General features: G+C 43.9%; 1 protein-coding gene across 1 annotated transcript in view; it reads left to right on the forward strand.

Annotated features, from left to right (window-relative positions):
* Positions 1 to 247: 247 nt before the first annotated feature.
* Positions 248 to 27,252, forward strand: part of ADAMTS7 (ADAM metallopeptidase with thrombospondin type 1 motif 7) — a 160,947-nt gene continuing 133,942 nt past the window's right edge. The window contains exon 1 of the mRNA XM_068275075.1: positions 248 to 663. Coding sequence (XP_068131176.1) covers positions 564 to 663 — 100 coding nt within the window. The 5' untranslated portion in view covers positions 248 to 563. The remainder of the gene's footprint in view (positions 664 to 27,252) is intronic.

A 27,252-nucleotide genomic window follows, 5' to 3' on the forward strand; every position in this document is an offset into this window, starting at 1 on the left:
GATAGCTGCACAGATGAGCTGACCACTGCTGTGTTTCAAGGAAACACATGGCAGAACAGAGGTGTATTTACAATAAAATAAAAATGGAAAGAAAGAAGTAATTATTATTGCAATCCCTGGAGGCAGGAATTGGGGGACTGATGACAAGGGGGCGGTAGAGAGGGACAGATGAAAGACAAGAGGAGCAGGGAGAGTGTGGGAAGGACAAGGGGCAGAACAGGAGGAGGAGAGACTGGGGGTGCAGGAGGAGGGTCTCCCAACTTCACAGTCCCAGACAAGAAACAGATGACAAGAGACAAAAGAGTTGCAGAATCTCACGGATGCTGGATGCAGTGTGTCAGCAGAGGGGAGAGCTGGATACAGAGGGATGCACTACAAGAGACATATCCTGCCCACTGACCTCCACACACAGCACAGCTCTAACAAAGCACACATGTATAAATAGTAACGTGCAAAAGGATAACAAACATCCCACACACGTAGAAACACACCTTCCATTGCACTGCATTCCCCACACATAACACGCTGGTGCACACATAGCTGATGTCCTGGACCTCTGCAACATGCTGCTTCCCAGAGTGACACAGAATCCAGACCTCCTGATGTGGCTCCTTCTGATTCTGCTCTGCTCTCATCTGCAAGAAGTGACCTCTCTACTCACAGGTGGGTGATTCCCCTTACATTCTACCTGTATGGATCATTCTGTAGACCAGACAGAAATCATATGGGGATTGCAGCTGGTAGAATCCACTGCTCTACCCAGGGTGACAGCTGTGACAGCTTGAGCAAGTAAAATTAGTGTGTGCGTTTAGTTCAAAATGCTTAGCTTGTTAAAGTGTTTACTGCAATGCTGGTGAATGAAAAGGTGCTTAAACAAAGAGCAGAAATCCTTACAAGCATCTTGGCTCTGCCCATTCACTACATGGGTTTCCAGTACACTAATTTAACTGTCAAAATAAGGCCTCATTTACATGCATAGTTGTGAGGTTGGTTAACCACAGGCATTTTGTCACTTTCTTAACCTCACAATGTGAAGACCAGGGCTGTGGAGTCAGTACAAAAATCATCCGACTCCTCAGTTTATGAAATGACCCACTCCAGGTTCCCAAAACTGCTCCGACTCCTAGACTCAGACTCCTCAGATTATGAAACCTCCGACTCCAGGTTCCCAAAATTGCTCTGACTCTGACTCCTCAACTCTGACTCCACAGCCCTGGTGAAGACAAATTGAATTCTGCGTATTCCTTTTGTAGTGTGCTCAAAAAAGTGCTGCATGCAGCATCCAGGTTGCAACAGCTGCCCTTAAAGGGAACCTGATGTGAGCAGAACATGGCGGCTGCCATATTTATTTCCATTTAAACAATACCAGTTGCCTGGCACCCCTGCTGACCTCTTCGGCTGCATTAGTGTCTGAATCTCACACCTGAAACAATCCAGTTAGACTTCAGTCAGAAATATCTGATCTGCATCAGTGTTCAGGGTCTATGGCGAAACGTATCAGGATCAGAAGACTGCCAGGCAACGTATATTGTTTAAAAGGAAATAAATATGGCATCCTCCATATCTCTGTCACTTCAGGTGTGCTTTTACCCTACACACAGGCTGCAGTATGACAGTGGCCGACTCACAGTAACTGACAGCAGGCTTAGAAACGCTGGGAAACCACAATGTGCTGTTTTCCAAGCGTTCAAAAACAATGTCAATGTAAGTGCAGTATTTAACCACAGTCTAAATTGCTTACACAGGGCCAGTTAGAGTAAAGTTCAACAATTCAGTACACACTTTGGTCAGGCAAACTCCCAAATGCTGAAAAAAATCGATTCTGCATTTGTAGGTAATCCAGAATGGCTAACTCATGACAAAACTACACATTAGCTAGGAAAGGGGAAATAAAAGCTGTACATGTTAGGAAAAGTTAAAGAAAAAAACATTATTTTCCAGTGTCCAGTTGTACATGACATTCTGTAAATACTTAAACTTGAGTAGTCAATATGATACCACACAAAGTAATAGTGATAGACAATAACTAAAATATACTTTTTATCTGTTGTCCAGAGCTACTGCATTTTGTGCATTGCAGGTTTTTGTTGTTTACGTTTCTTATTTTCACACCTGTGTGGGACATATTTTTTTTTCACATTTACCTCAAAAGTAATTTTTCAATTGTTAACTGTTCATTTCAAAGCTGAGGGTTGTAGTTCTGTAATTCTAGGAAGAAGCAGAATTTTTAAACTCTCTCATTAAACAATAGATGAAATCAGTACTTTAAAGTGTTTTATATGAATTCAAATGTTCTTGCTGCCTGCAGCAACCAACCAAAATCCTTGTTTCATTTTCAAACCACTGTAAAAATAAAAAATGGCAGCTGATTGTGGTGTCCATGAGCATTAAAACACTTTTCGTACCTGAGCATTTAAACATAGTTTGTTTCCATTAAAATCTTTACAGAAATACTGTACCTAGGCAACATGCACATTACCCAGGTAATGCAGGTCGTGCTAACTGCGCAACACATGCTACCTTACTGTCAGGAATACCAGTAAAATTGTTCCTTGCGCACAATAACTTATTCAATTAACTTTTCTCTTAGGAGGTAATTTTTTATCCCCTCTACAAAATAAGGTTTCAGCACTTTGAAATGTAAATGTACCAAAAGAAAGGTAAAAAGGTAGTACCAAAATTACGTTAAAGAGGAGCTCCAGCCTAAACAAACATACTGTCATTAAGTTACATTAGTTATGTAATTAAAATAGCTAGGTAATATAATCTCTCACCTACACTGTTTTAAAAGAACAAGCAAATGTTTGACTTCATGATGGCAGCCATCTTTTTGGTTGAAAGGAGGTGACAGGGAGCATGAGACACAGTTCCAACTGTACTGTGTCCTGAGCACCTCTCCCAGTTGCTAGGCAATGTGAATAACAACATAGGAAATCCCATCATGCTCTGCACAGCATCAGGGAAAAAAAGCCTGGGCTTTTTTTCTTTGATGGGTGGAGCTTAGCTAAAAATGCAGCTAAAAATGATGCTTTGGTAAGAAAAACAAAGTTCTGGTACTGTGAAACTGTGAAAGAAACACCAAGCCTTTTTAGTTCTGCTGAGTAGATTTTTAGTCCGGAGGTTCACATTAAATATTTTCTTGCTTGCTGTTGCTTTAATAGACATTTTATTACTAAAGTGTAAAGATATCTCCTGGCCTTTGAGAAAACTCAAGAGAAAAGTTCAGTAGATAGGGGCCCTAATTTACAAAATACTTCCTACGCATCTAGCAAGTTAAAAGATAGTAAAGTATGGTAATATAAAACTTAAGGGAATGTGGGATAACCTATTTGCATACTTTTGTGCTTGCTGGGGGCAGAAAAGGGTATTTATTGATAAGACTAATTGGGGCTTCTTCTAGCCCCCAGAGTCCTTTAGGTCCCTTGTCATCCTCTGGGTCTTACCGTTCTCCCGCTAGCAGCTCCATATTATCTGCGACTGGAACTTCAGTCACCCCTACTGCACATGCGCAATCCCTTTCCTGCGCCCTTCTCAATTGCCGCACATGTGCAGGCAATTCTTTTGAGAATTCTGCATGCACAGAACAATCCCATCAACAGGAACGCGATCAAGAAGGGCACGCGGATTGGACTGCGCATTTGTAGTAGGTGTGATTAGAGCTCTAGTCGCAGATCTTATGAAACTGCCAACAGGAGAAAGGAGGGGACCCAGAGGACACCAAGGAACATCACAAACTACGGTGGGCTGGAGGTAGACCCAGGTAAGTAAAAGTCAATGATTTTGAGTCCCGTTCAGGTGTGCTTTAATTGAATCAGGGCCATTGTTGGTTTTATTCACTGGCCGGCCACTTACTGATATTCTCTTAAGTGGTGGAGAGATCTCTGACTCCTCAATATTACCCATTCCATAAGTAGAAAATAATCTGCCCCTGAAAGAGAACCCGAGGTGTGTTTAAAGAATATTATCTGCATACAGAGGCTGGATCTGCCTATACAGCCCAGCCTCTGTTGCTATCCCAAACCCCCCTAAGGTCCCCCTGCACTCTGCAATCCCTCATAAATCACAGCCGTGCTGTGAGGCTGTGTTTACATCTGTAGTGTCAGTCTCAGCTGCTCCCCCGCCTCCTGCATAGCTCCGGTCCCTGCCCCCGTCCCTTCCCTCCAATCAGCAGGGAGGGAAGGGATGCAGGCGGGGACTGGAGTTCTGCAGGAGGCGGGGGGAGCAGCAGACTGACACTATAGAGATAAACACAGCCAGCTCTGACAAGCTGTTTGTCAGCAGTGTGGCTGTGATTTATGAGAGATTGCAGAGTGCAGAGGGACCTTAGGGGGGTTTGGGATAGCAACAGAGGCTGGGCTGTATAGGCAGATCCAGCCTCTGTATGCAGATAATATTCTTCAAACCCACCTCGGGTTCTCTTGAACTTCTCACTTCCTACCTCATTAAAATAATCTAGGCTTAGTCAAGATTCTGTGAAGGTTTTGGTTAAAAGCCAGGTGATTGTAACCAGGAAGGACATGGGACGTTTATGATTACAGTATTTTGTACCCAATAGAGTGGGACATGTCAGATGGCTTGATCTCTATTTGTACAAAGGACATTGCCAAGGTAGTAAAATCAGGGCTGTGGAGTCGGAGTCGAGGTGTCGGGGCAATTTTAGGGTACCTGGAGTCGGAGTCGGGAGAAAATGCACCGACTCTGACTCCTAGTGAATTTAAACTGTAATTAAAATAGAAAATATGATAAAATGTTCTATTTCTCAGATAATAATCATAAATAATTTATATATACAGTAATAGCTGTGCTTACTGCTTTGTCCACAAAAATGAAATAAACCAATCAAAAAATAGTTACTTGTGCTGCTTCAATAAAGCAGTCCCCATATTTTTAAAGTCAGATATACATATCGGATTGTGACTGTACAGTATATATGATGTGTACACAGGAATCTTTTATATATATATACTAAATAACATCTATGCTGTAAGAATAAAGCCTGATGTGTAGCTGTGTCAGTGTCACTAATAGAGATGGTCAATGAAATGGAAATAATTCTGCGTTGATGCTGGTTTATGCAAATCTATGCACTCTCTTTGCTCATGAAATCAAATAATTTGATATGTTGTTGAAATTTGTTTGGTGACTATGAATTAAAGGATACCTGAGACGGATAAAAAGAAAAGTTTTATACATACCTGGGGCTTCCTCCAGCCCTCTTCAGGTCAATCAGTCCCTCGCTGTCCTCCTCCGCCTCCTGGATCTTCTGCTATGAGTCCCGATAATTCAGCCAGTCAGTGCAGTCCGGCCGCATGCCGCTTCCACAGCCAGGAGCGTTCTGCACCTGCGCAATAATGCTGCGCTGGTGTAGTACACTCCCGGTGGCAGAGTGTGTGCATGCGCACTATGCCCGACTGGCTCAAGTACCTGGATCCATAGCAGAAGATCCAGGTGGCGGAGGAGGACAGTGAGGGACTGATTAGCCTGAAGGGGGCTGGAGGAAGCCCCATGTATGTATAAAACTTTAATTTCATCTGTCTCAGGTTTACTTTGTTACACAGTAGTACTCTACATATGCACTCCCCACAGAGCTGCCGGGAATCCACTGAGAATGCTGTGCACATTGCTCACAGGGGTGTTGTCTATCACCCATAAACCTGGTTCAGATTGTACCTGGTTCAGATTGTACACACCGAGTCTCAACAACTCTTCTTTGATACTATACAGCTACATACAGTTTATGGTGCCAGAAGGTACTGCTGCTACTGTCAATGCAAAATAAATATGAGCACTATTGTAGGTGTTATGAAGTGACAGGAAGTGGGATGTAGGTGGTAGTGGCAGTGTGATAAAGGTGTGACTAGAGGAAGGAAAGAGATGTGGTGAAGGTATGACTGGAGGTGTGGTAAAGGTTTGACTGGAGATGTGATACAGGTGTGGTGATGGTGTGTCTGGAAGTATGAGAAAGGTGTGACCGTAAGTGTTATGAAGTAACAGAAGGTGGGATGTAGATGGAAGCTGTAGTGTTATAAAGATGTGATTAGAGTAATGATGGGGATGTGGTGAAGGTGTGGCTGTAGGTGTGACAAAGATGCGACTGGAGGTTTGATAAAGGTAGGGTGACAGTGTGCTTAGAGGCGTGATTAGGGGGTGTCTCTAGGTGTGACTTGGCAAGTGTTTAGGTTTTTTTTTTCCCAAGTACGTTTGTGCTTTAGAGCAGGGGTCTCAAACTCAATTTACCTGGGGGCCGCAGGAGGCAAAGTCAGGATGAGGCTGGGCCGCATAAAGGATTTCACAATCAGCAGCTCCCGCCCACATTCCACTACCCCCCCCCCCAACCCCCCCGTCCCTTGCATTGATTTTTATTTCAAAATCACACTGAAGCAAACTATTTTGCCTATTTTACCTTATAGTTCGCTTCAGTGCTCCCATTACAAGTAATCCGCCGTGTTCCCGCCGCAAAACGAGGTCAGGAGGGGCAGAGCTGAAGCTGAAAGCTCTGCCCCTTCCAGGAAATGCCGTCAGATTGCCCCCCGGGCGATTTGGGGGCACTGCAGCCCTCGTTTAGCGGCGAGGATGCGGCGGATTACTTGGGAGCACTGAAGTGAACTATAAGGAAGCTTTTGCCGGCGAGGGCCACAAAATATTGTATCGAGGGCCGCAAATGGCCCGCGGGCCGCGAGTTTGAGACCCCTGCTTTAGAGTTTCTCTCTTTTCCCTCCCCTCATGCGACTATACCATGGAATTTTGCTAAACAGATGGCAGCAGCATGCTGTAGAGAAACACTTCTGTCAAAGCTCCGTATAGCAGTGTTAACTTGATAACTGTAACTGAAATTTAAGCCAGAGTGTAAAATCAGATAAGAATTATGAAAATAGCATAAAACAAAGTAGATGTCATCAGTTCCAGAAGCTAGTAAGAGTTATTTAGTAGCAATTTTAGCCAGAGTGGCCCATGTGGCATCTATGTAGGCGGTGTGAAGTAATCCTTTGGTGGGTTTCACACTGGAGTTGTAGCAGCGTTGTGATGTGACCACCGCACCGCTATTTTAAAAACAGTGCGGTAATCTCCTGTCTGGCTGCACGCCAAGCAGGAAGTGAGGCTTTCTAGCTCTGGCTTCCTGTGGCTTAAATTTGAATTGCGCGGAAGTGTTTTGAAAAAAAAATACACTTCCGCGCATGTGCGTCGCAATGTAAACACTGAAAGTGTTAAAAAACCTGGTTGCCATAAGGGGGCAAATTTTTTTCAGAAGGTTTAGGCCAATTTCAGACAGTGTAGCTGCGCTGTGGTGCGATGATCGCATCACACCACAATGCTAAAAAATAGCCTGGATTACCGTGTCAATGTGCGGTAATCTCCTTTCTGGCTGCTTGCCAAGCAGGAAGTAAGGCTATCTAGCGCTCACTTCCTGTGTGTGAATTGCACCTTGAATTGAAAAAATAAGCTGCCGTGCATGTGCTCTGCAACGCAAACACCGGAAATGTTAAAAAACCTGCGGCACCATAGACTATCATGATTTACATGGTCGCCGTACGTCACTGCACATGTTGCCCGACAATGCGCTGTTGCCCATGTGTCAAATTGGCGACTTCCGGCAGATCGCATCGCATTGCACCAGGTATGCAATGCTCAATTGCCTTTTATTGGCATAGCGTTACCCTGTGGCAAAACAGGGTAATGCAAAGCACCAGTGTGAAAGAGGCCTAAGGGATTCCTGGATCCTTAGTTACCCCTCGCCGGATGAAAACTAGTGCAAGGCAAAATTGAGGAGAACTGGTGCCAAAACCGAGCAGATAGCCATATCGGGCTCTAATTACTTGTGATTAGTTGCTCTGAGCACTTGTGCATCTGTTTTACACCAGATTTCATCCAATTGTCCTTGTACTAATTTTGCTAAATCTGCTTCACTGTATACCTTAAAGAGACATTGTAATTACCTAGAGACCCAGAGGGGGCACAGAGAGACAAAAGGGGCACAGAGACACAGAGTGGGCATAGAGGGACACAAATCAGGCACAGAGAGACACAGAGTGGGCACAGAGAGAGACCCAGAGGGGGTACAGAGAGACAAAAGGGGCACAGAGAGAGACACAGAGTGGGCATAGAGGGACACAAATCAGGCACAGAGAGACACAGAGTGGGCACAGAGAGAGACCCAGAGGGGGCACAGAGAGACAAAAGGGGCACATAGAGAGACACAGAGTGGGCACAGAGAGAGACCCAGAGCCCCCTCACAGAGAGAGAAAAGGGGCACATAGAGGAGACACAGAGTGGGCACAGAGAGAGACCCAGAGGGGGCACAGAGAGAGAAAAGGGGCACAGAGAGAGACACAGAGCGGGCATAGAGGGACACAAATCAGGCACAGAGAGACACAGAGTGGGCACAGAGAGAGACCCAGAGGGGGCACAGAGAGACAAAAGGGGCACATAGAGGAGACACAGAGTGGGCACAGAGAGAGACCCAGAGGGGGCACAGAGAGAGAAAAGGGGCACAGAGAGAGACACAGAGCGGGCATAGAGGGACACAAATCAGGCACAGAGAGACACAGAGTGGGCACAGAGAGAGAACCAGAAGGGGCACAGAGAGACAAAAGGGGCACATAGAGAGACACAGAGTGGGCACAGAGAGAGACCCAGAGGGGGCACAGAGAGAGAAAAGGGGCAGAGAGAGAGACACAGAGTGGGCATAGAGGGACACAAATCAGGCACAGAGAGACACAGAGTGGGCACAGAGAGAGACCCAGAGGGGGCACAGAGAGACAAAAGGGGCACATAGAGGAGACACAGAGGGGGCACAGAGAGAGACCCAGAGGGGGCACAGAGAGAGAAAAGGGGCAGAGAGAGAGACACAGAGTGGGCATAGAGGGACACAAATCAGGCACAGAGAGACACAGAGTGGGCACAGAGAGAGACCCAGAGGGGGTACAGAGAGACAAAAGGGGCACAGAGAGAGACAAAGGGGGCACAAAGAGAGATAGGCACAAAGAGACACAAAGAGAGGCACAGAGAGTGCACAAAGAGAGACGGGGACAGAGAGGCACAAGGGGAAACAAAGCTTGATTTAAAGGAAATTGTGAATCAAATCAAAATCGCAATTTCGGACAGAAATCGTTCAGTTCAATTTTCACATAAAGGGTGTACATTTCTGGTCCAATCAGGTAATGCTGATAGGAAATGGATGAAAAACTGATGCATAACTGACAAGACAAGCCAGCACTAGACCGGGCCGGACGTATGCAGATTATGTGTAAACCAGGCCTGAGGCTTGATTCACACATAAAAAGGTGTCCAGTCCTGTCCTGTCATTTTTCGACAGTTGGCATCAGTTTTGCATGTGTTTCTATGGCTGTGTTCACACATAAATCTGTACATTTCCAGTCCAGTCCAGCCCAGTCTGTTTTGTATCAGTTTTTTCTATTCATGTGTTCCCACATAAAAGGTGTACATTTCCGATCTGGTCCAGTCCTGTCAGTTTTGTATTAGTTTTTTTTAATGTGTTTCTTTTGATGTGTTCACACATAAAAAGTGTACATTTCTTATCCAGTCCTGTCAGTTTTGTATGGGTTTCTATGGCTGTGTTCACACATAAAACAAGGAAGTTTTCAATGTTCAAAAATATGAATAATTATTCAAAACCTCTCCTTTTACTGATGGCTAACATAGTACAACACTCTACTGCTTCTACTTCACATATAAAAGGGTTACATTTCCTGTCCAGTCAGGTAAAACCTATAGAAAATTAATGTATAACTGGCAGGACAGGCCAGTATCTGAAATGTGCAGATTTATGTGTGAACCAGGCCTTATTGTCATTTTTGTCACACTCTTTTGTTTTGGCAACTGAACCAAGCTGCAACATGTTAGATTGGCGGATCCAACTGTCGCACTGCCAAATGAGACAGCCGTGATATATTTTTAACAGTGGGGATGGGGTTCACATGAACAAAAACACAGGTTGTAAGCAAAACCATAGCATTGAGATGACAGTAACTGGAAAAGGCAGCCGGGGAACCTGGGTGTATTCTTTCCACACAGAGGCAGCTGGATGGTGAAGAAGGGAGGAATGCTGATGAGGGACACAGGCATAGATTGGCAGATGGATGGCACAACGTCTACATGATCTACCATGAATTTCTGCTGCTGAATTCCAAGATGCTGGCTGTGCACAATAGCTGCTTGTTAAAGCTGTGGGTGGGGGCTGAGATCTACCAAAAGAAAAGATTAATTACATTGGTGGAAAGCATGAAATATGAACTCGACCACAACAGATTTGTTGTTTTCTTTAGAATGAGATGGATAAGCAATGCATTACTGACTGAAAATAATAATGTAAGGCCTCAACTCTGTCGGTGTGACAGGACCTCCCAATCTTGGCATCCTAACTTCTCTTTATCCTCAGTTCCCCCATCCCAGGGCTGGATTCTAGCAGCTATGCAAGGAGTTATTATGTGCGGGGCTGGACCAGAACACTGTCCACCATGTACCTCGGACTTTGCTGACTCAGGACAAGATGCTTGGTCTGTGTCTGTATTGCTTGTAAGACTGCAGATAGATGAGAACAGTCACAAGCTGTTACTGTAATAGAATGCTGTTTATTATCTGCGATGTCTAAGGATGGCCACACACAGCCTCATTGTTTGAAGGAATTCATATTAAGGTGGCCATACACAGTGGCATAGCAATAGGGGAGGCAGAGGTAGCAACCAAGGGGCCCTTGGACCAGAAGGGGCCACTAGGGGACCTCCCTCAACCATAGTAATAGTTCACACCTAGGCACTCTTGAGCAATGCCACATGCCCCTTCCCTATGGATATGAGATGACTGGGCAATTTCCATTTCCATGCAGTGTACACTGTATATAGTCTATGAGCACTGAGACAAAAGGGTAGAGACAAAGTGAACACATCAAGTACCACCTGGCTCCCCTCCGTGGCTGCTATGGCTCTTGCTATGCCCCTGCGTGCTATGCTGGTAACGATCACTTCTATGTATTCTTTGAATAGTGTTGATCATTAACAAACTGTCCCCCTCCTCTGCTCGGAAGCAGATCGGCATGCTGGAAATTATCAATCGGTCAATCTAATGGGAAAATTGCCTGTTGTTTACCCACCTTAATGCTACGTAAGGGTACACACCATACAATTTTCTGGCAGATCTACCTGCCAGATCGATAATTGCTAACATGTCCAATCTGAATTGCAATAGATTTTTCGATCGTTTTTAAATCGTTTTTTGATTTTTGTATCATTTTTCATGGAACTGAACGAAAATCGATCGATAAAACAAAAAACAGAAAATCGAAAAAAATCGATTGAAATTCAGATCTGACATTTTGGAAATAATCGATCTGGCAGGTAAATCTGCCAGAAAATTGTATGGTGTGTATCTAGCATTACAGATGGCCACAAGGTTTGACCAGCAGATTAGATCCTTGTCTGATTAATCCTGACCTGAGAGGGATCTATTACTGCCACACACTAGACATAGATTTTTAATAGATTTCAATAGATGGTTTTGACACAAAACCAGCCTTATCAGACTGCCGACAGACTGTACACACACAGAAACTTTCACTAGTAGCCCCCCCCCCCCCCCCCCCAATTTTACCACCTTCCATGTAGTATAAGAGCATACTCTACACAGTGTATTCTATGGAGCTGAACTCCATATTAGATAAAAATGTTTGCAAGATGCTGCACACAAAAGGTACTGTACACCTGCAACAGATCAGTATCTGCAAAAGATCTGTTCCTGCAAAAGATCTGTTCCTGCAAAATGCATTGATATTCTATGATATCTGCAGATCTCATACACACCTTGCTTAACGGACAATCATCTGCAGATCAGACAATTATCTGCCGATCTGAAGATCCATCCTGGTGGATCTGATGATCTGCAGATAATTGTCCGTTAAACAAGGTGTGTATGAGGATCTGCAGATATCATAGACTAAGGCCTAGTGCACACCGGAGCGTTTCCGCTGCGGTTTGCGATCTGCTTGCGGGTGCGGATCTGCTAGGGTAATGCATTTCAATGGGGTGGTGCACACCAGAGCGGGTGGCGTTTTGCAGAAACGCATACTCCCGGGCTGCAGCAGATTTTGGATTGCGGATGCGTTTCTGCCTCAATGTTAAGTATAGGAAAAACGCAAACCGCTCTGAAAAACGGCACTTCAGAGCGGTTTGCCAGGCGTTTTTTGTTACAGTAGCTGTTCAGTAACAGCTTTACTGTAACAATACATGAAATCTACTACACCAAAAACGCTACACAAAACCGCAAAACGCTAGCTGAAACGCTGCAGAAAAATAAGAAAAAGCGTTTCAAAATCTGCTAGCATTTTGCGGATCTGCTAGCGGTTTTTGGTGTGCACCAGGCCTAAGAATGCATTTTGCAGGAACGGATCTTTTGCAGGAACTGATCTTTTGCAGATACTGATCTGTTGAATGTGTACAGCATCTTTGTATACAGCATCTTGCAAAGATTTTTATTTGATGGGGTGTTTAGCTCCATAGAATAGACTGTGTAGAGTATGGCTCTCATACTACATGGAAGGGGGTAAAATTGGTCTGTGATCTTTCATTTTCCAAATACTTTTATCTGATGTGTGTACAGTGTACCCACCTTTACGCTATGGGCCGTGGATTAGCCGCCACTCCTGATCAATGGGGCCAACAGATACAATCAGGGTGATCGTATCTGCTGGATATCGAAGGGAAACATTGATAAGGCCACATACACACGTCAGACCATAGTCTTTTGAAAATGAAAGATCACAGACCAATTTTACCCCCTTCCATGTAGTATGAGAGCCATACCTACACAGTCTATTCTATGGAGCTGAACTCCCCATCAGAAAAAAATCTTTGCAAGATGCTGCACACACAGATGTGCACAGACAACAAAGATCAATATCTGCAAAAGATCTGTTCCTGCCAAAGATCCGTTCCTGCAAATTGCATTCATAGTCTATGAGATCTGCAGATCATCATACACACCTTGTTTAACGGACAAAGGGCCGGCCCTAGGTTTAACAGCGCCCTGAGCAAAACCTGATTTTGGTGCCCCCCTCCTTTCATCCTCTTCACAAGCGTGCACGCGCACACACACAGGCCTATATGCAAGTCACCTTTTCTCCTGAGCTACCTCCTAGGACAGTGGTTCCCAACCTTTTTGAAGTCATGACACATCACACCAATACATCACACCAATTGCTGAGATCACCGTGACACATCACATATGTATAATAGAAAAATACTAATAACCTCAAAATGGATGGAAAGAGTGCATTATCCTGAATACATTTAAAAATGAAGGCTACAAACTTTCAGGAATATTAATAAAAACAATCAGTGGGACAGTTAGGCTCCCCCCCCCCCAATATAGGTAGCCAAGCTTCGGTGCCCCCAGTATAGGAAGTCGGGTCTAGGTCTCCCCCCATAGGTAGCCAGGCGTCAGTATAGGTAGCCAGGAGTAGGTGCCCTCCCTCCGTTAGATAGCCAGCTCTAGGTGCCCCCTTGGAAGCCAGCACCCTGAGAGACCGCTCGGGTCGCTCAGGTCAAAGGCCGGCTATGAACGGATATTCATCTGCAGATTAGACTATCATCTGCAGATCTGAAAATCCATCCTGGTGGATCTGATCTACAGATGAATGTCTGTTAAACAAGGTGTGTATGATGATCTGCAGATATCATAGACTATGAATGCATTTTGCAGGAACAGATCTTTGGCAGGAACAGATCTTTTGCAGATACTGATCTTTTGAATGTCTACAGCATCTTTGTGTGCAGCATCTTGCAAAGATTTCTGTCTGATGGGGAGTTCAGCTCCATAGAATAGACTGTGTAGGTATGGCTCTCATACTACATGGAAGGGGGTAAAATTGGTCTGTGATCTTTCATTTTCAAAAGACTATGGTCTAATGTGTGTATGAGCCTTAAAGAGAACCAGAGATGAAGCACCCTCTTGTATTTTACCTTATAAATCAGTGGGAACATGACAGTAAACACCTAATCTGCTTTTTGTTTCATTGTTCTCTGTTTCATCTGTTTGTTCTCACCTCTGATAAGAATCCCCGACTGAGCACTCAGTCTAGCTTTGCTACGGAAAGATTATAGCTGAGTCTGTCTTCTTTGGTGTCTTTTCAAGCCCAAGCCTGCCCCCTTGTGGCTCTGCTATAATGACTCAGCTATAATTATTCCCTGCAAAGCCAGACTGAATGCTCAGTCCGGGATTCTTATCACAGCTGATAACAGACACTTTTAGCAGTGAGGATGAAACAAAGAGCATGGTAAGTGTTTTCTCTAATGTTCTTACTGATATATATGATAAAATACACAAGGGTGCTTTGTCTCTGGTTCCCTTTAAGTGTATGGCCATCTTTCCTCTTGCAACTCACTTTTTTAGATTGAGTTTACCAATACCATACTGAGGTTTTATACTTTATAAAATGAAGCAGCGTGACAGAAATGTCGAGACCAGCATTGTTAACATAAAAACAACAACAATATAAATGTGTGGCAATACTTCTCACGTTGTCAGAGCATAGACAAGCCATAGACCTTTAGGGCCCTTTTCCACTAGAGCGATTGTGATTGCTGAATCGCAAATCGCTAGTGATTTTTAAATCGCTAGGGTTGTTACTTTATCATAGAAAGCATGAGAAGTATTTTCCACTACAGTGATTCGATTTGGAAATCGCTAATCGCAAATCGCAATCGCTTGCTGGAGCGATTTTTACAATGATAATACAACGCAAATGAAAATCGCAAATCGCAATCGCATAACAGAATTAATGAAAAATCGCAATCGCAATCACTGGCGTTTGTGATTTGTGATTGCGATTGCTAGTGGAAAAGGGCCCTTAGGCCTCATTCACACCTAAAATGAAAACACAAGTGTTTTGCGTTTTTTTTGCGCGCTGTTTTTTCCTCTCCCGGCGCTCCACTGCATGCAAGTCAGGAAGTGAACTCTTTGACCCAGAAAATAATAAATACAATGTATTTATTCACAATCGCAATATAAAGTGGTTTTGTGAGCGTGTAGCGCTCTTCCTATACCTTCCATTATAGCCAAAAAGCGCTCCAAAAATTGTACAGGTACCTCTTTGCTGAACGCACACCGCACGAACCGTGCTGAAATTAACCTTCTCACAGAGATTCATTTGACAAGCGTTTTGTGGCCGATTTTAAAAATCGCGTACGCTTGAAAAAAGGCCGAAAATGCCTTCAGTGTGAATGAGCCCTTATAGCGGGGTGCTGAATAACAAGACTGCTAGTTTTATGCAGCAATACCTGACTTAACCTCGGACCAGTTATCTTGTGTATTACTGTGCCTTACTCCTGGCAGATTGGACTCGCTCACTGTGTCAGAAAGGCTAGGTACACAGCTTAGGTTTTAATTGCCCAAAATGGTTATTTGTGATTGTTCAGAGTGGTAGATTCCTGTACAAACATGCTGATTGGCTCTCTGTTAAGCAGCTTGCTATTTTCTATGGAGAGGGGAGGGGAAGGACAAGCAGGAAAGTACAGTAGCATTGAGGCAACGTTTTCCACCGGTCTGTAGATGTCAGGCGACTTTCATTTTAATTAGTTACCATCGATAGTTTCTGATGTAGTAAGTATAAGGTGCATATTGGGCTGTGCAAAAAGCGGCATACATAAAATGAAAGTACTATTGGATGTTGAAGAACAAGTGACACCCATGCTAACCTAGAAATAAAAAACACATATACTAGTTCTACTTACATAACACATGTATTGCACTGCCCATCTTGGTTACCTTTGAATGAAGCTAATCCTGACATCATTTCCTCCCTCACTCTTTTTTTCTCCTCTTGCTAATTGTGTATTCGTTACCCACCCTCCTCCCAGAGTCTTCATACACTCCCACTGAAGTCTATACTTGAAAGTGCACTGTCTTATGTAAGGGAAGACTAGGAATATATTATAGATAAAAAGACCCCCCAGCATACAACTGTTTTGCCAGCCGATAGAAATGGCAATTAAAAGGCCAGTGCTCCTAAGGTATGTGATAACTCCAAGCCATAACAGCAGAAACTTTTCAATGCAGGATTAGCATCTTTATCACTTAATACACTTAGACAAGTTACTGTTGAAGTTTGATTTTTATGGTGACAATCCCGCTTTAAGTCAGTACACCAAAAACGGAGGTGTGTCTTGTAGTCTGTAATAAGAGAAGCGCTTCCTGAGGAACTTTAGAAACTAGTGGGTCAAATTTATTATTGAAAGAACTGACTTCTTTGAATCAATATCCCTGCTCTGGCGACAATGAAGGTGACAGATTGTGTGTTGGCCTTTGTAAAACTCATAGGGCCTGATTCACAAAGCAGTGAAAACTGTTTGCACGCCAGTGAAAAGCCCTTTATCACGCCTAAACTCAGTTTAGGCGTGATAAAAAGAAACTCGCACGCAGCTCCCTATGGGACGTTGCACGCGGGAGCTTCGCGCGATCAGCAGCACAAAACAGTGCTAACTTAGCTAGTGCTACAGTTAGCACGCCTAAAAGTTTTTAGGCGTGCTAACTGGGTTAGCACCGCTTTGTGAATCAGGCCCATAGGGCTTGATTCACAAAAATGTGCTAACAGTTAGCACGCTGGTGAAATGCCCCTTATCATGCCTAAACTCAGTTTAGGCGTGATAAGTTTAGGCGTGATAACTATAGCACCAACTGGGTTAGCACCGCAGTGCACAGCTGATCAAATGTTTTGTGCTAGCAAAGTCTGGTGCGCGCGAAACATTGCATAGAGTTTAATGGCGCTGCTTTGCGCGCAGGACTTTGCGCGTGATCTAAACTTATCTAAACTTATCACGCCTAAACTTATCACGCCTACACTGAGTTTAGGCGTGATAAGGGGCTTTTCACCAGCGTGGTGCAATGGTTATCACGCCTAAAGTCTTTTAGGCGTGATAACTCTGGGTTATCACTGCTTTGTGAATCGAGCCCATAAAGTGTTTTTTATTCATAGCCACCCATTGAGGAAGTATTTTCATAACTTAGATGAGCAATGGTTTCTGGCCTGGATCTTCAAAGTGCCTATCATCAGCTTTAGCTGCAAAAGTAAAGCAAAGATCTTATTGCATTTATTACACACGGGGGTCTGTTTCATCTCAACCATAAGCTGTATGGATTAGCTTAGACATCCAGCTGTTTTCAGAAACTAATGTCTTCTATCCTCAGTAACATACATGGGGCCTGATTCACAAAGCGGTGCAAACTTTTTCGCGGACTTTTGCGCGCGCAAAGTGCAGCGATTCGCGCGATCGCGGACTTTTGCGCGCGCAAAAGTCCACGATCGCGCTAATCGCGGCACTTTGCGCGCGCAAAAGTCTGCGAAAAAGTTTGCACCGCTTTGTGAATCTGGCCCATGGTGTACACTACAGTTTAGATGACCTGGCTGTCTGTGGCCTAACTCTGGATCTTCAGGACAATTAACTAAACCATAAATTAAACAATGCTAAGCAATCATATTGATTAGTCTAAATTCTAAGTATCACATTTGTATCCATTGTGTAGATTTCTGCAGTTGTGCAGTGTTTCATACAGACTAAAGACCTTAATGCTGGGAATACACGGTTCGTTTTTGCCTTCGTTTAAACCTTCGTTTCGATTGTACCTTTTGTCCTTTTCGATCCAGAAATAATCGGTCATACGGTTAATATCACCACCCACGGTTTCGTTTTTTTTTTCGATTCTGATGGTTTCGTTTTTCCAATGATCGAAGGCTGCAAAGAAACGAAACGAAAATCCCTTTTTACAGGGATGGACTAGCATAAACGAATATATAATCGATCTGAACAGCCATCAAGCCTACCAATGGCTCGATTAGATGGATAAAGAGAGATAATATCAAACATGTTCGATCACTAGTCGTTCGTTTTTGGGGTCTATTAATCGAAACTATAATGAGATTATGACTATTTTCACATACGTTTTCAACACTCGATTCGTTTACCGAACGAATCGAAGGTTTAAACGAAGGCAAAAACGAACCGTGTATTCCCAGCATTAGACACAGAACATTTATATTGCGTTTTTCTACTGATAGACTCAAAGCGCTAGATCTGCAGCCGCTAGGGCATGCTCTATAGGCAGAAGCAGTGTTAGGGGGGCTTGCCCAAGGTCCCCTTACTGAATAGGTGCTGGCTTCCTGAACAGGAAGAGCCAAGATTTGTACCCAGGTATCCTGTGTCAGAAACAGAGGTCTTATCCAAGACCTTGCCAGAGATCAGGTTTTGTAACTTCTTCCTGTGATCCCCACCTCTTCATGACACTTATCTCATGAATTATCTACTTTTTCTTATTTCTCACCATATCTAAATCTATGTACTCAAGTAACGATTTTTGAGTGATGAGTTGTTTAGGCAACATAGCGACGTGGGTACAGGCACACGACCGCGCGAATGTCACTTAGCGGCACGCGACGATAAATGACCGTCACGGTGGATTGGATCTTTAAGATCCCATACGACATTGCGCAAACTACATTGATCACTTGACTTCCCATTTGCGCCCATCATGTAACGTTGTGATGTTGCGCATACCCGCTGGCAGGAAGATGAATCACTGGATGCTCGTCATGACTCGTGAGGGAGATGTCGCTGGATCTTTCTTCCTTGGTCGCTGCAGTGAGTATGAGGCTTAAGGATTACTTCTTCTGACTTCAGCAACACTACTGACACGAAAACTAAAACTGTTAAGTGTGCTCAGAGAGTTTAGAAATCCTCCTGTATGGACCAAGAACTACAGAATGACAAAACAAGAATGACTTGTTTTGTCACTCTGTAGATTATTGTTGTTTGTTGAATTACTTGTTTGTGTTTTTTCAGATCTTGGGGGGAAAAAAGGAGATGCATTTGTACCAGAAGGGAAATGTGGGGTTCATCCCTCCAACCTATGGGTGTCACTGTTACCGTTTAGGCGTTCCTGTAACTCCCCTTTGCCAAGTAATGTAATTGATCACAGTGCTAGGAATACACTTGAAGCTGAAGGGATATTAAAGTATCTCTTCCACATTCCCCAAAATCAACACAAATAATCTGGCATTGTAGAAGAACCATGCACATCACTCATTTAGAGGGATGATCAATGACATGCAACTAATTCTAAGTTGATGTGCGATTACGCACATTTTGTACATAAAATTTGCATATAAAATGTGCATACTCCTGCATCAACTAGGAATTATTTGCATGTCATTACCCATTGCTAACCGTTTATGCTCTTGTAAGATACACCCAAGGATCTCTCATTTACTGTATAGCATACCTATAGTTATTCATTTATCATGTTGGGCCTGGTTCTCCATAATTTTACATCCTGTGGCAGTGAAGAAGGAAAGAGATTTGGATTATGAACAGGACTTGTCAGATTACATGTAAATTGTGATTGTTGTTACATGTGCACAGGTCACATTGTTTTTGGTCTATTTGCTTTGTTTATCATTAGACTTCCACACGTGGGTTATAGATACATTACTGTCAGCTGGCTGGCTGGCTGGCTTGTCTCAGGCCAGATGTGGAACAGCTGCAGTTGGAGCTGCCATTCTGATTGCACTGCTAATTAGTGCTAGCGGGGGAAGGGCAGAACACTGTTATCCTGCCGGCTCCCAGCACTGAGAACACACTACAGAGGTTGAAGGATGACGTCCAGTGAACCGTTCTCGTTAGGGAAATGGAAAAAAATCCATGGGATTTGTTAAGGAAAAAATGAACAGCCCATAACATGCTAATAAAAATCTTGGCCTGGATTACCAGAGCTGCAGGATGGAGGGAACATAAAGCGAGGAAACCCCATTAATCTCCTCCTGTTATGACTCACAGGATAACTGCTTATGGAAATCCTAGTGAAGCATCACAGTTAGTTCATTATTGTTATGTTGAATGTAGCTGAACCCACGATATGCTACTGCTGCAGCTATGTGACAGTATCCTAAGCATGCATGTCTAAAGTTTACAAAAACTAGAAAAATCTAAGTTTATTTATAGCCCATAGTAGTCACTTAATTAATCATAATCAGGTTAATATTTGTGGCAGATTTGACGACTGGCTGAGATTTCCAGTGGGTGGGACAAAGTTGGTGGAGTTTGTGGTTTAATAAAATCTCAATCAGATTTCAATTGAAATATGATAAAAAAATCAAGCAGTACAGGGGGGCAAACTATTCACGTTTACTACTCTATTGGTTTTCTGACTGGGGAGCAAACGTTTGCTTTCTTAAAACAGAAAGTACTTGCGATAATTCAGGTTGGAGTGAGCTCCGAGATGTCTCCCAGGGCATCACTGCTGATTATATGCAAATCACCTCCAGAACCGTTTCAGCGGTTCTAGAGGTGTGTTTGGCTTCTGGGGGTGGCAGTGGTTGATTTGCATGTGTTCGGCGGTGTTGCGCTGGGGGACACCTCGGGCTCGCTCCGGCCTGGATTGTCGCAGGTTCTTTCTGTTTTGGGAGGGCGGACTTTTGTTTTTCTTGGCATTTTGGTGGGGGGGCTTTTAGGACCATTGTGGTCCCTTGCGCGCTCCATTGAGTTCTGGTTCACCATGGGCTTGCTGGTTAGTCTGTGCCCATTAGAGTGTAAGCTCGCAAGGGCAGGGTCATCCTCCTAATGTTTACTGTTTTGTAACAATATTTGTGCTGCTTGGAACTCTGCTGTACATTTGTTAGTTGTATCTATGTTCCCCTTGTCGTCTTATTGTGCTTTGTAAAGCGCTGCAGAATATGTTGGCGCTATATAAATAATAAAAAAAATAATAATAATAATAAAATGAACCATTGTCATCCTAAGAAGCTAAACACACCCCCAGATCCGCTGAAATGCAATGATGTGTCAGCTTGTAATTAGTACAGAGCCATAATAATCCAACATGCATACAGACTGTTTCAGATTAGTTGATCCTCATCAGTGCATGGCATTCCAGCGGATGTTGAGGTGTGTTTAGCTTCTAAGGATGATAACGGTTAATTTGCATATAATCAGCAGTGATGCACTGGGAGACATCTCGGAGCTCACTCCAACCTGAATTATCGCAAATACTTTCTATTTTAAGAAAGCAAACTTTTGTTTTCCGTGCATTTTAGTAAGGGGGCTTTTTTGGACCATTGTAGCCCCTTACACACTCCAATGAGTTCTGGTTCACCGTGAGCTATTTGGTTAGTCTGTACCTCTGACTGGGGAGTAAACTCATGTATTATGGTTAGCTTTAGACTGTGTGTGGAAACCTGTGCTACAAAAATAACTTTTCATTGCCCTCCATAAATGAGCACAGTTATTTTAATGTACTTAAATTAACATCATCATGTCATAAACATTGTAACATAAAATAGCTGGCTGGCTCCTGTAGTTCCTTATTGTCAGCTCACAGAACCATCACCTGACCCCACCCTGTGCTGAGAGTGATGAACACTTTGTGACCTTTTTAATGTCCTTATAATCTGCCAAAATACTGTGTTGCTGTGCAATGTGTTTTTTTGGTTTTTTTTTAGACCAGCTGTAGGAATGAATAGGTTTTGCACTGCATGAAATCATGGCCCTTATTCAATTCACTTTTTCTCCTAGGAGATCATTTTATCGTATTTTTAAAATAACTTTTCTGCACTTTACAATTGAAAGAACACCAAAATGTAGGTGAAAAAGTGCTATCAACATTATTTTAAATATTTTCTTGTTTGCTGGTGGCTTAAAAGTCAAGTTAAAAAATATCACCTAGGTGAAAACTCAGTAGAAAAATTTAGTTGCATATGGGTCAAGGGCCTATATGCAGTTCACATTTTCTCCTAAGGCCCGGTTCACATTAGTGTTCGCTATCCGGATTTTCCGGATCTGATCTGGACCGCATACTGTACAAACGGAACGTACATTCCGCATAGCAATGCAAAGGCTATGCGGACGTTCACATACGTACGTTCTGTACAGTACGGAGCCGGACCGGATCCGGACTCCGGACACTTTTCCAACATGCGCTATTTTTTGTGTCCGGATCTCCGGCCCACGCATCCTGACCGGAGCCTGACCTGAGCCTGACAGCACCATCAGGAACACAGAAACCAATGGGAAACGGAAGGCACAGAACACACTGCCTACAAAAACCTGACGTTCTACCCCACTTCCTATGCGTATCCAAGCGGCCATTTCGGATGGGGACACATGGGCCAAGCATGTCTGGAGTGGAGCAGCAGTGACAGACGTGCTGGAGCTGTTTGGCAGAATGTCGGAGGTGGAGCCTACAGCGGAGGAACCTGATTGTACATGTGCACCAGGTGCACCTTCTGCTGACCCGAACATTTTTTTGTTTCTATTTAACTATTTTTTGCCCACGGATCCGGATGGCAGCCTGATGCATGCCTGATACAAACGGACTGGATCCGGATCGGAACCGTACGGTTCTGATCAGGATCAGGTCAGGATCCGATCAGGATCCAATCAGGATCCGGTCCGTTTACTTGCCAAAACGCAAGTGTGAACGGGGCCTAATTTTTCTCCAAGGTGATCATTTTTCATCTTTTTTTAAAATAACTTTTAAGCATCTTAAATTAAAAAAGTACCAAAGGTAGCAGAAAAAGTAATATCAAACAATTTTTTTGTGTGTATTTTCTTGCTTGCTTGGTTGGGGGTTCAAAGGGCTGAACTGAAACAGTTCTGTAAAGAGGAATGGTCAAAATTACTCCTGTAGTGCACATCTGATCTGCAACTACAGGAAACGTTTGGTTGAAGTTATTGCTGCCAAATGAGCTTCAACCAGTTATTAAATCCAAGGGTTCACATACCTTTTTTCACCTGCATTGTGTGCAGGTAAAAACACATGGGGCTCGATTCAGTAAACCGTGCTAAGTGTTAGCACGCCTGTGAAAAGCCCTATATCACGCCTAAAGTTAGTTTAGGCATGATAAATTCACATCTAAAGACTTTTGGGGCCATATGCAATTCGAGGAGATAAGAAGCTGAAAACATGCGAGCTTCTTATCTCCTCACATCGCTCAGGATTTACCGGCAAAATCAATTGCCAGTTTCACCTGAGCAATGTCCTTGCGTAAAGGAGCATAACTCAGGCGAATATTAGGTATTCGCCGAGCGATGCTCCTGTGTGGCCAGCGATGTGGAGCGAGGCATTTGTGCCGTGGAGCTGTCCTTCAGCACCACAACACTGCTGCCTCGGTCCCGGGAAGATGCGCGCGCATCGTCGCAAGAGCCAGCGCATCGCTGCAAGGCTCGTTCCCGCCGCCCGTCGCCTCCTGCCGCTCGTCGCTACCGCGGGACCTTCAGAAGATACATACCTCCATCGTTCCGGCTTGCCGCATGTCCTACGCCGCTCCTCCGCTCATCTCTGTGACTGTGAGTATTCTTGGAGCCGGCAAAGCATCTTTGAGTCTCCCGCCGGGGCTCCCCATTCCTCCACTAGGTGGCCCAATGAGAATCATCCTGATTCTAATTGGACCAATGAGAATCAGGATGATTCTCATTGGGCCACCTAGTGGACGAATGGGGAGCCCCGGCGGGATACTCAAAGATGCTTTGCCGGCTCCAAGAACACTCACAGTCACAGAGATGAGCGGAGGAGCGGCGTAGGACATGCGGCGAGACGGGAACGATGGAGGTATGTTTTTTTGTTACATTTTAAATAGGTAAGGAGTCAAAGCTGACTCCTTTACCTATTTAAATCACTGGCATCTGGGGTTTCCTTAGTAAAGGAGGCTCCCAGATGCCAAAATCAGCCCGCTGACAGCAGCGATAGGTCTTTTCGCCTGCTCAGAGCAGGTGAAAAGTTAGCACCTATGTTTGCCGGGAAGCATCGCTTCCCGGGGGGTGCAAAATGCAATTGCATAGGGGGAAAGGAACTTGCTGGGCGATTATATCGCCCAAGCGAGTTCTTTTCCGCCCTGGGGGGTGTTAAATGCAATTGCATTAGGCGACCTTGCTGACGCCTAATTTAAGAACTCGCCAGCACTTAGCGCTGGCGAGTTTGGTAATTGCATAGGGCCCCTGGTGTGATAACTAGGGTGCTAACTGGGTTAGCAATGTTTACTAAATTCACATCGCGCGCAAAGTCCCGCGCGCAGAACTTTGCACGCGCACTGCGAAAACAGCGCGCCCGATGCGCCTATAAGGTCGCATTGGGTGCAACCTTAACGTCGCACCATGTGACGTTAAAGTTGCACCCAATGCGACTTTATAGGCGCCTCGGGTACACCATTTTCGTCGCACCGCGATGCGACATTTTGCGCACATCGCGCCGTGCGCACACAAAGTTTTCAGTGTGGGACTTTGCGCGCGATGTGAATTTAGTAAACGGTGCTAACCCAGTTAGCATCCTAGTTATCACACCCAAAGTCTTTAGGCGTGCTAACTGGGTTAGCACCGTTTACTGAATCAAGCCCATGGTGTGTTCAATAAAAACATGGAAACATGTAATTATTTGTGTGTTAATAGTTTAAGCAGACTGTAATTGTCTATCGTTGTGACTTGAAGAAGATCAGATCACATTTTATGATTTGTGCAGAAATCTATATCATTCCAAAGGGTTCACATACTTTTTATTGCTACTGTACATCTATAGCAATAAAACTTTCTACAGGCAAACAATTGTGTATAAAGGATGGGAAATCTTGCGCTGCTAAGGACAGGGGACCAACCGGTGGGGCCGTGGTAATCACACTCTAGCAGCTTCTCAACGCTCGGCTGTGAGGCAGACTGGAAGAGGAAAGGCAAAAACAAGCATAAAATGGGTGACCTGATGAAAGCATGGCAATGCCAAAACATGTTGTGACATCAACAGCACACAAAAGTTCCACGAAGGGCACCTTGGGTCACTTGTCCATCTGGACCCCCACTGCTGCTGGCCACTTCAGTCTTCAGGTTGCTTGCCCGCTGGATGATTTTTCCAGGGCTTCATGTCTATTTTATGCTTGTTTTTATCATCTATCCAGTAAGTGCATTTGTATTTTTTTACTTTTTTACTTGATTCAAAGTTATCACCCTACGGAGCGCTCCTCCTGTTTTGCTAAACAATTGTGTTATCAGACTAAAGGTATGTACACACATCTGATATTTGTGAATGACTTGTCATTCAAACCGGTCATTCGAACGACAGTTTGGCGTGTGTACAAACGATCGTTAGACTGATAGCAGCAGTTTTGACTGATCCGCTTGGTGGATCAGTGAACTAACTGTCGTTCAAATTATGATTAGGTCCGTACATGTGTACAAACAACTTGTTGTTTGACAGTCTATTAGTTTGACACTAAAAGACTTTCAAACAACAAGTCGTTTGATCAGTCATTTGATCTGGTCCATTGTTCTATCCAGTCCATTGACCATTCCAACGACATATAAATTAGCTGTAATTAGCATTTCATAGTTTTGTCGTCTGTGTGTACAAGGAGTCTGAACGACTTTTTGTTTGAATGACAAACCGGACGTTTGAGCGACAATTGGGCATAAAATCAGACGTGTGTACGCACCTTTATCTAAGTTCTTCTTATCCGGAGACTCGCTTCTATAATTAGTCTAATTTAAGCTAAGTTTACACTTACGAATTTTAAGAACACCACATGGAAATGGCATAAAACTGTTCCCAGGAGTTCTCAAAGCAGCGTGATGGTGGTCAGAAGGGGCCAGTCATTTAGCCAGTAGCCACTCTGCTTCTGCCTCCATCACAATCGAAAAACGAATGCAAACATATACACTCATGCTCAGCTGAGGGTGGATATTGGTCCACGGACTCAGCATATCACAGTATGACCTCAATCCAACCATGCATGTGAGGGCAGGCGGTTAGGGAAAGAGCTTCAGCTGAGTCTTGGGTCAACAGAGTTCTTTTCCCTTAAAGAAGAAATGACACTAAGGTTGTCTCCTCTCTCGTGCACATAGACACACTTATATGTAGGATGTGTGTGGATGTTTCTGTGCTTGCTGCACAACCAAGACATTGTTTAGCAGTCTTAACATTCCAGAACATCCAATTGCCATATGATCTCTATAAGTACCTTTAGGATATGTCCTTGATTGACAGAATTTGTAATTTCATCACGGCCAGCTGTGGAGTTTCAAGGTCTAGAAATATCCCAGGGAAAGTAAACATCAATTTGTCTTGCAGTGTGTCTGGAGGACAGACATAACCATGTGCAGATTTGTGGGACTTTATCAAGCTCTGTCTTGGGGTTTCTTACTGCACCTCGTGTCATTATCTCATATGCTGCTTAATGATCTTCCTTGAGATTTTCCATGTTCTTATCATTTGATTACCTTTATTACTTCTTGGGGGGGGGGGGGGGGGGAGAGTGTGCTGAGTGAGTCACAGCCAGCATAACAATAAAATCATTATTTAATGACTGTTATGAGTAACTCTTTTCATCCAGATGGGATGTGGTAGGAACTGTGGTCAGGAACTCTTCAGGAAGACAAAGTAGAGTATAAACAACCTGAAGCCACAATGCTTAGAGTCTGGGCCCTTTGGTGTCTATAAGCTAGGCCCATTTAGTCTTAAATTATGAAATGTTAGTACTGAAATAGTAGAAGATACTCATCATATAAGAAGGGGTAAAGTACTATACTTCCATAGGTGATGTAACTTCATATGCTCTGCTGCTCCGTTGGGTAACCAAGGCTGTGCAGGTTCTCTGAGCTAAATAGACATGTGTTATTTACTTAAATGTTACGGAAACTTAGTGAACACAACCCCTTGGTCACTGGAATTAACATAAAGAGTAATCCCACCCTCCAACTACAGTACACCACAAGTCAGATGTTTGTCCTGAACCATCACCTTTTCTCTGCCAAGCCTAATCTACCTCCTACTTTATCAGTAGCCCTATTTTTACCAGATATTTTAGACATCCTTGATGAAACTACGCTAACCATAACCTTTCCCTCATACAGACCAGGGCCCTCACACTATACTCCCTAATATTTCCAACATCTTTAAAATACTTCTAAACTGAAAGGGATATGTGGGGTGCCATATTTAGATTCCTTTAATCAATACAAGTTGCTTAGCACCCCTGCTGATTTCTTGGGCTGTAGTAGTGTCTGAATCACACACCTGAAACAAGCATGCAGCTAATCCAGTCAGACTTCAGTCAGAAACACTTGATCGGCTTGTTTCTTCATGGTCTGTTGAGTAGTAAGGCTCGTACAGAGGTGCAACTTAATGCACAACCAACTGCAATACAGGTGCGTACACATGCACTACAAAAGGCAAGGACGGGTCCGCAGGACCCTCCCGCTGGGCGGTCTTTTAACCGAC

Source organism: Hyperolius riggenbachi, chromosome 3, assembly GCF_040937935.1.
Source record: "Hyperolius riggenbachi isolate aHypRig1 chromosome 3, aHypRig1.pri, whole genome shotgun sequence".
In the NCBI taxonomy this organism is placed as follows: domain Eukaryota; kingdom Metazoa; phylum Chordata; class Amphibia; order Anura; family Hyperoliidae; genus Hyperolius; species Hyperolius riggenbachi.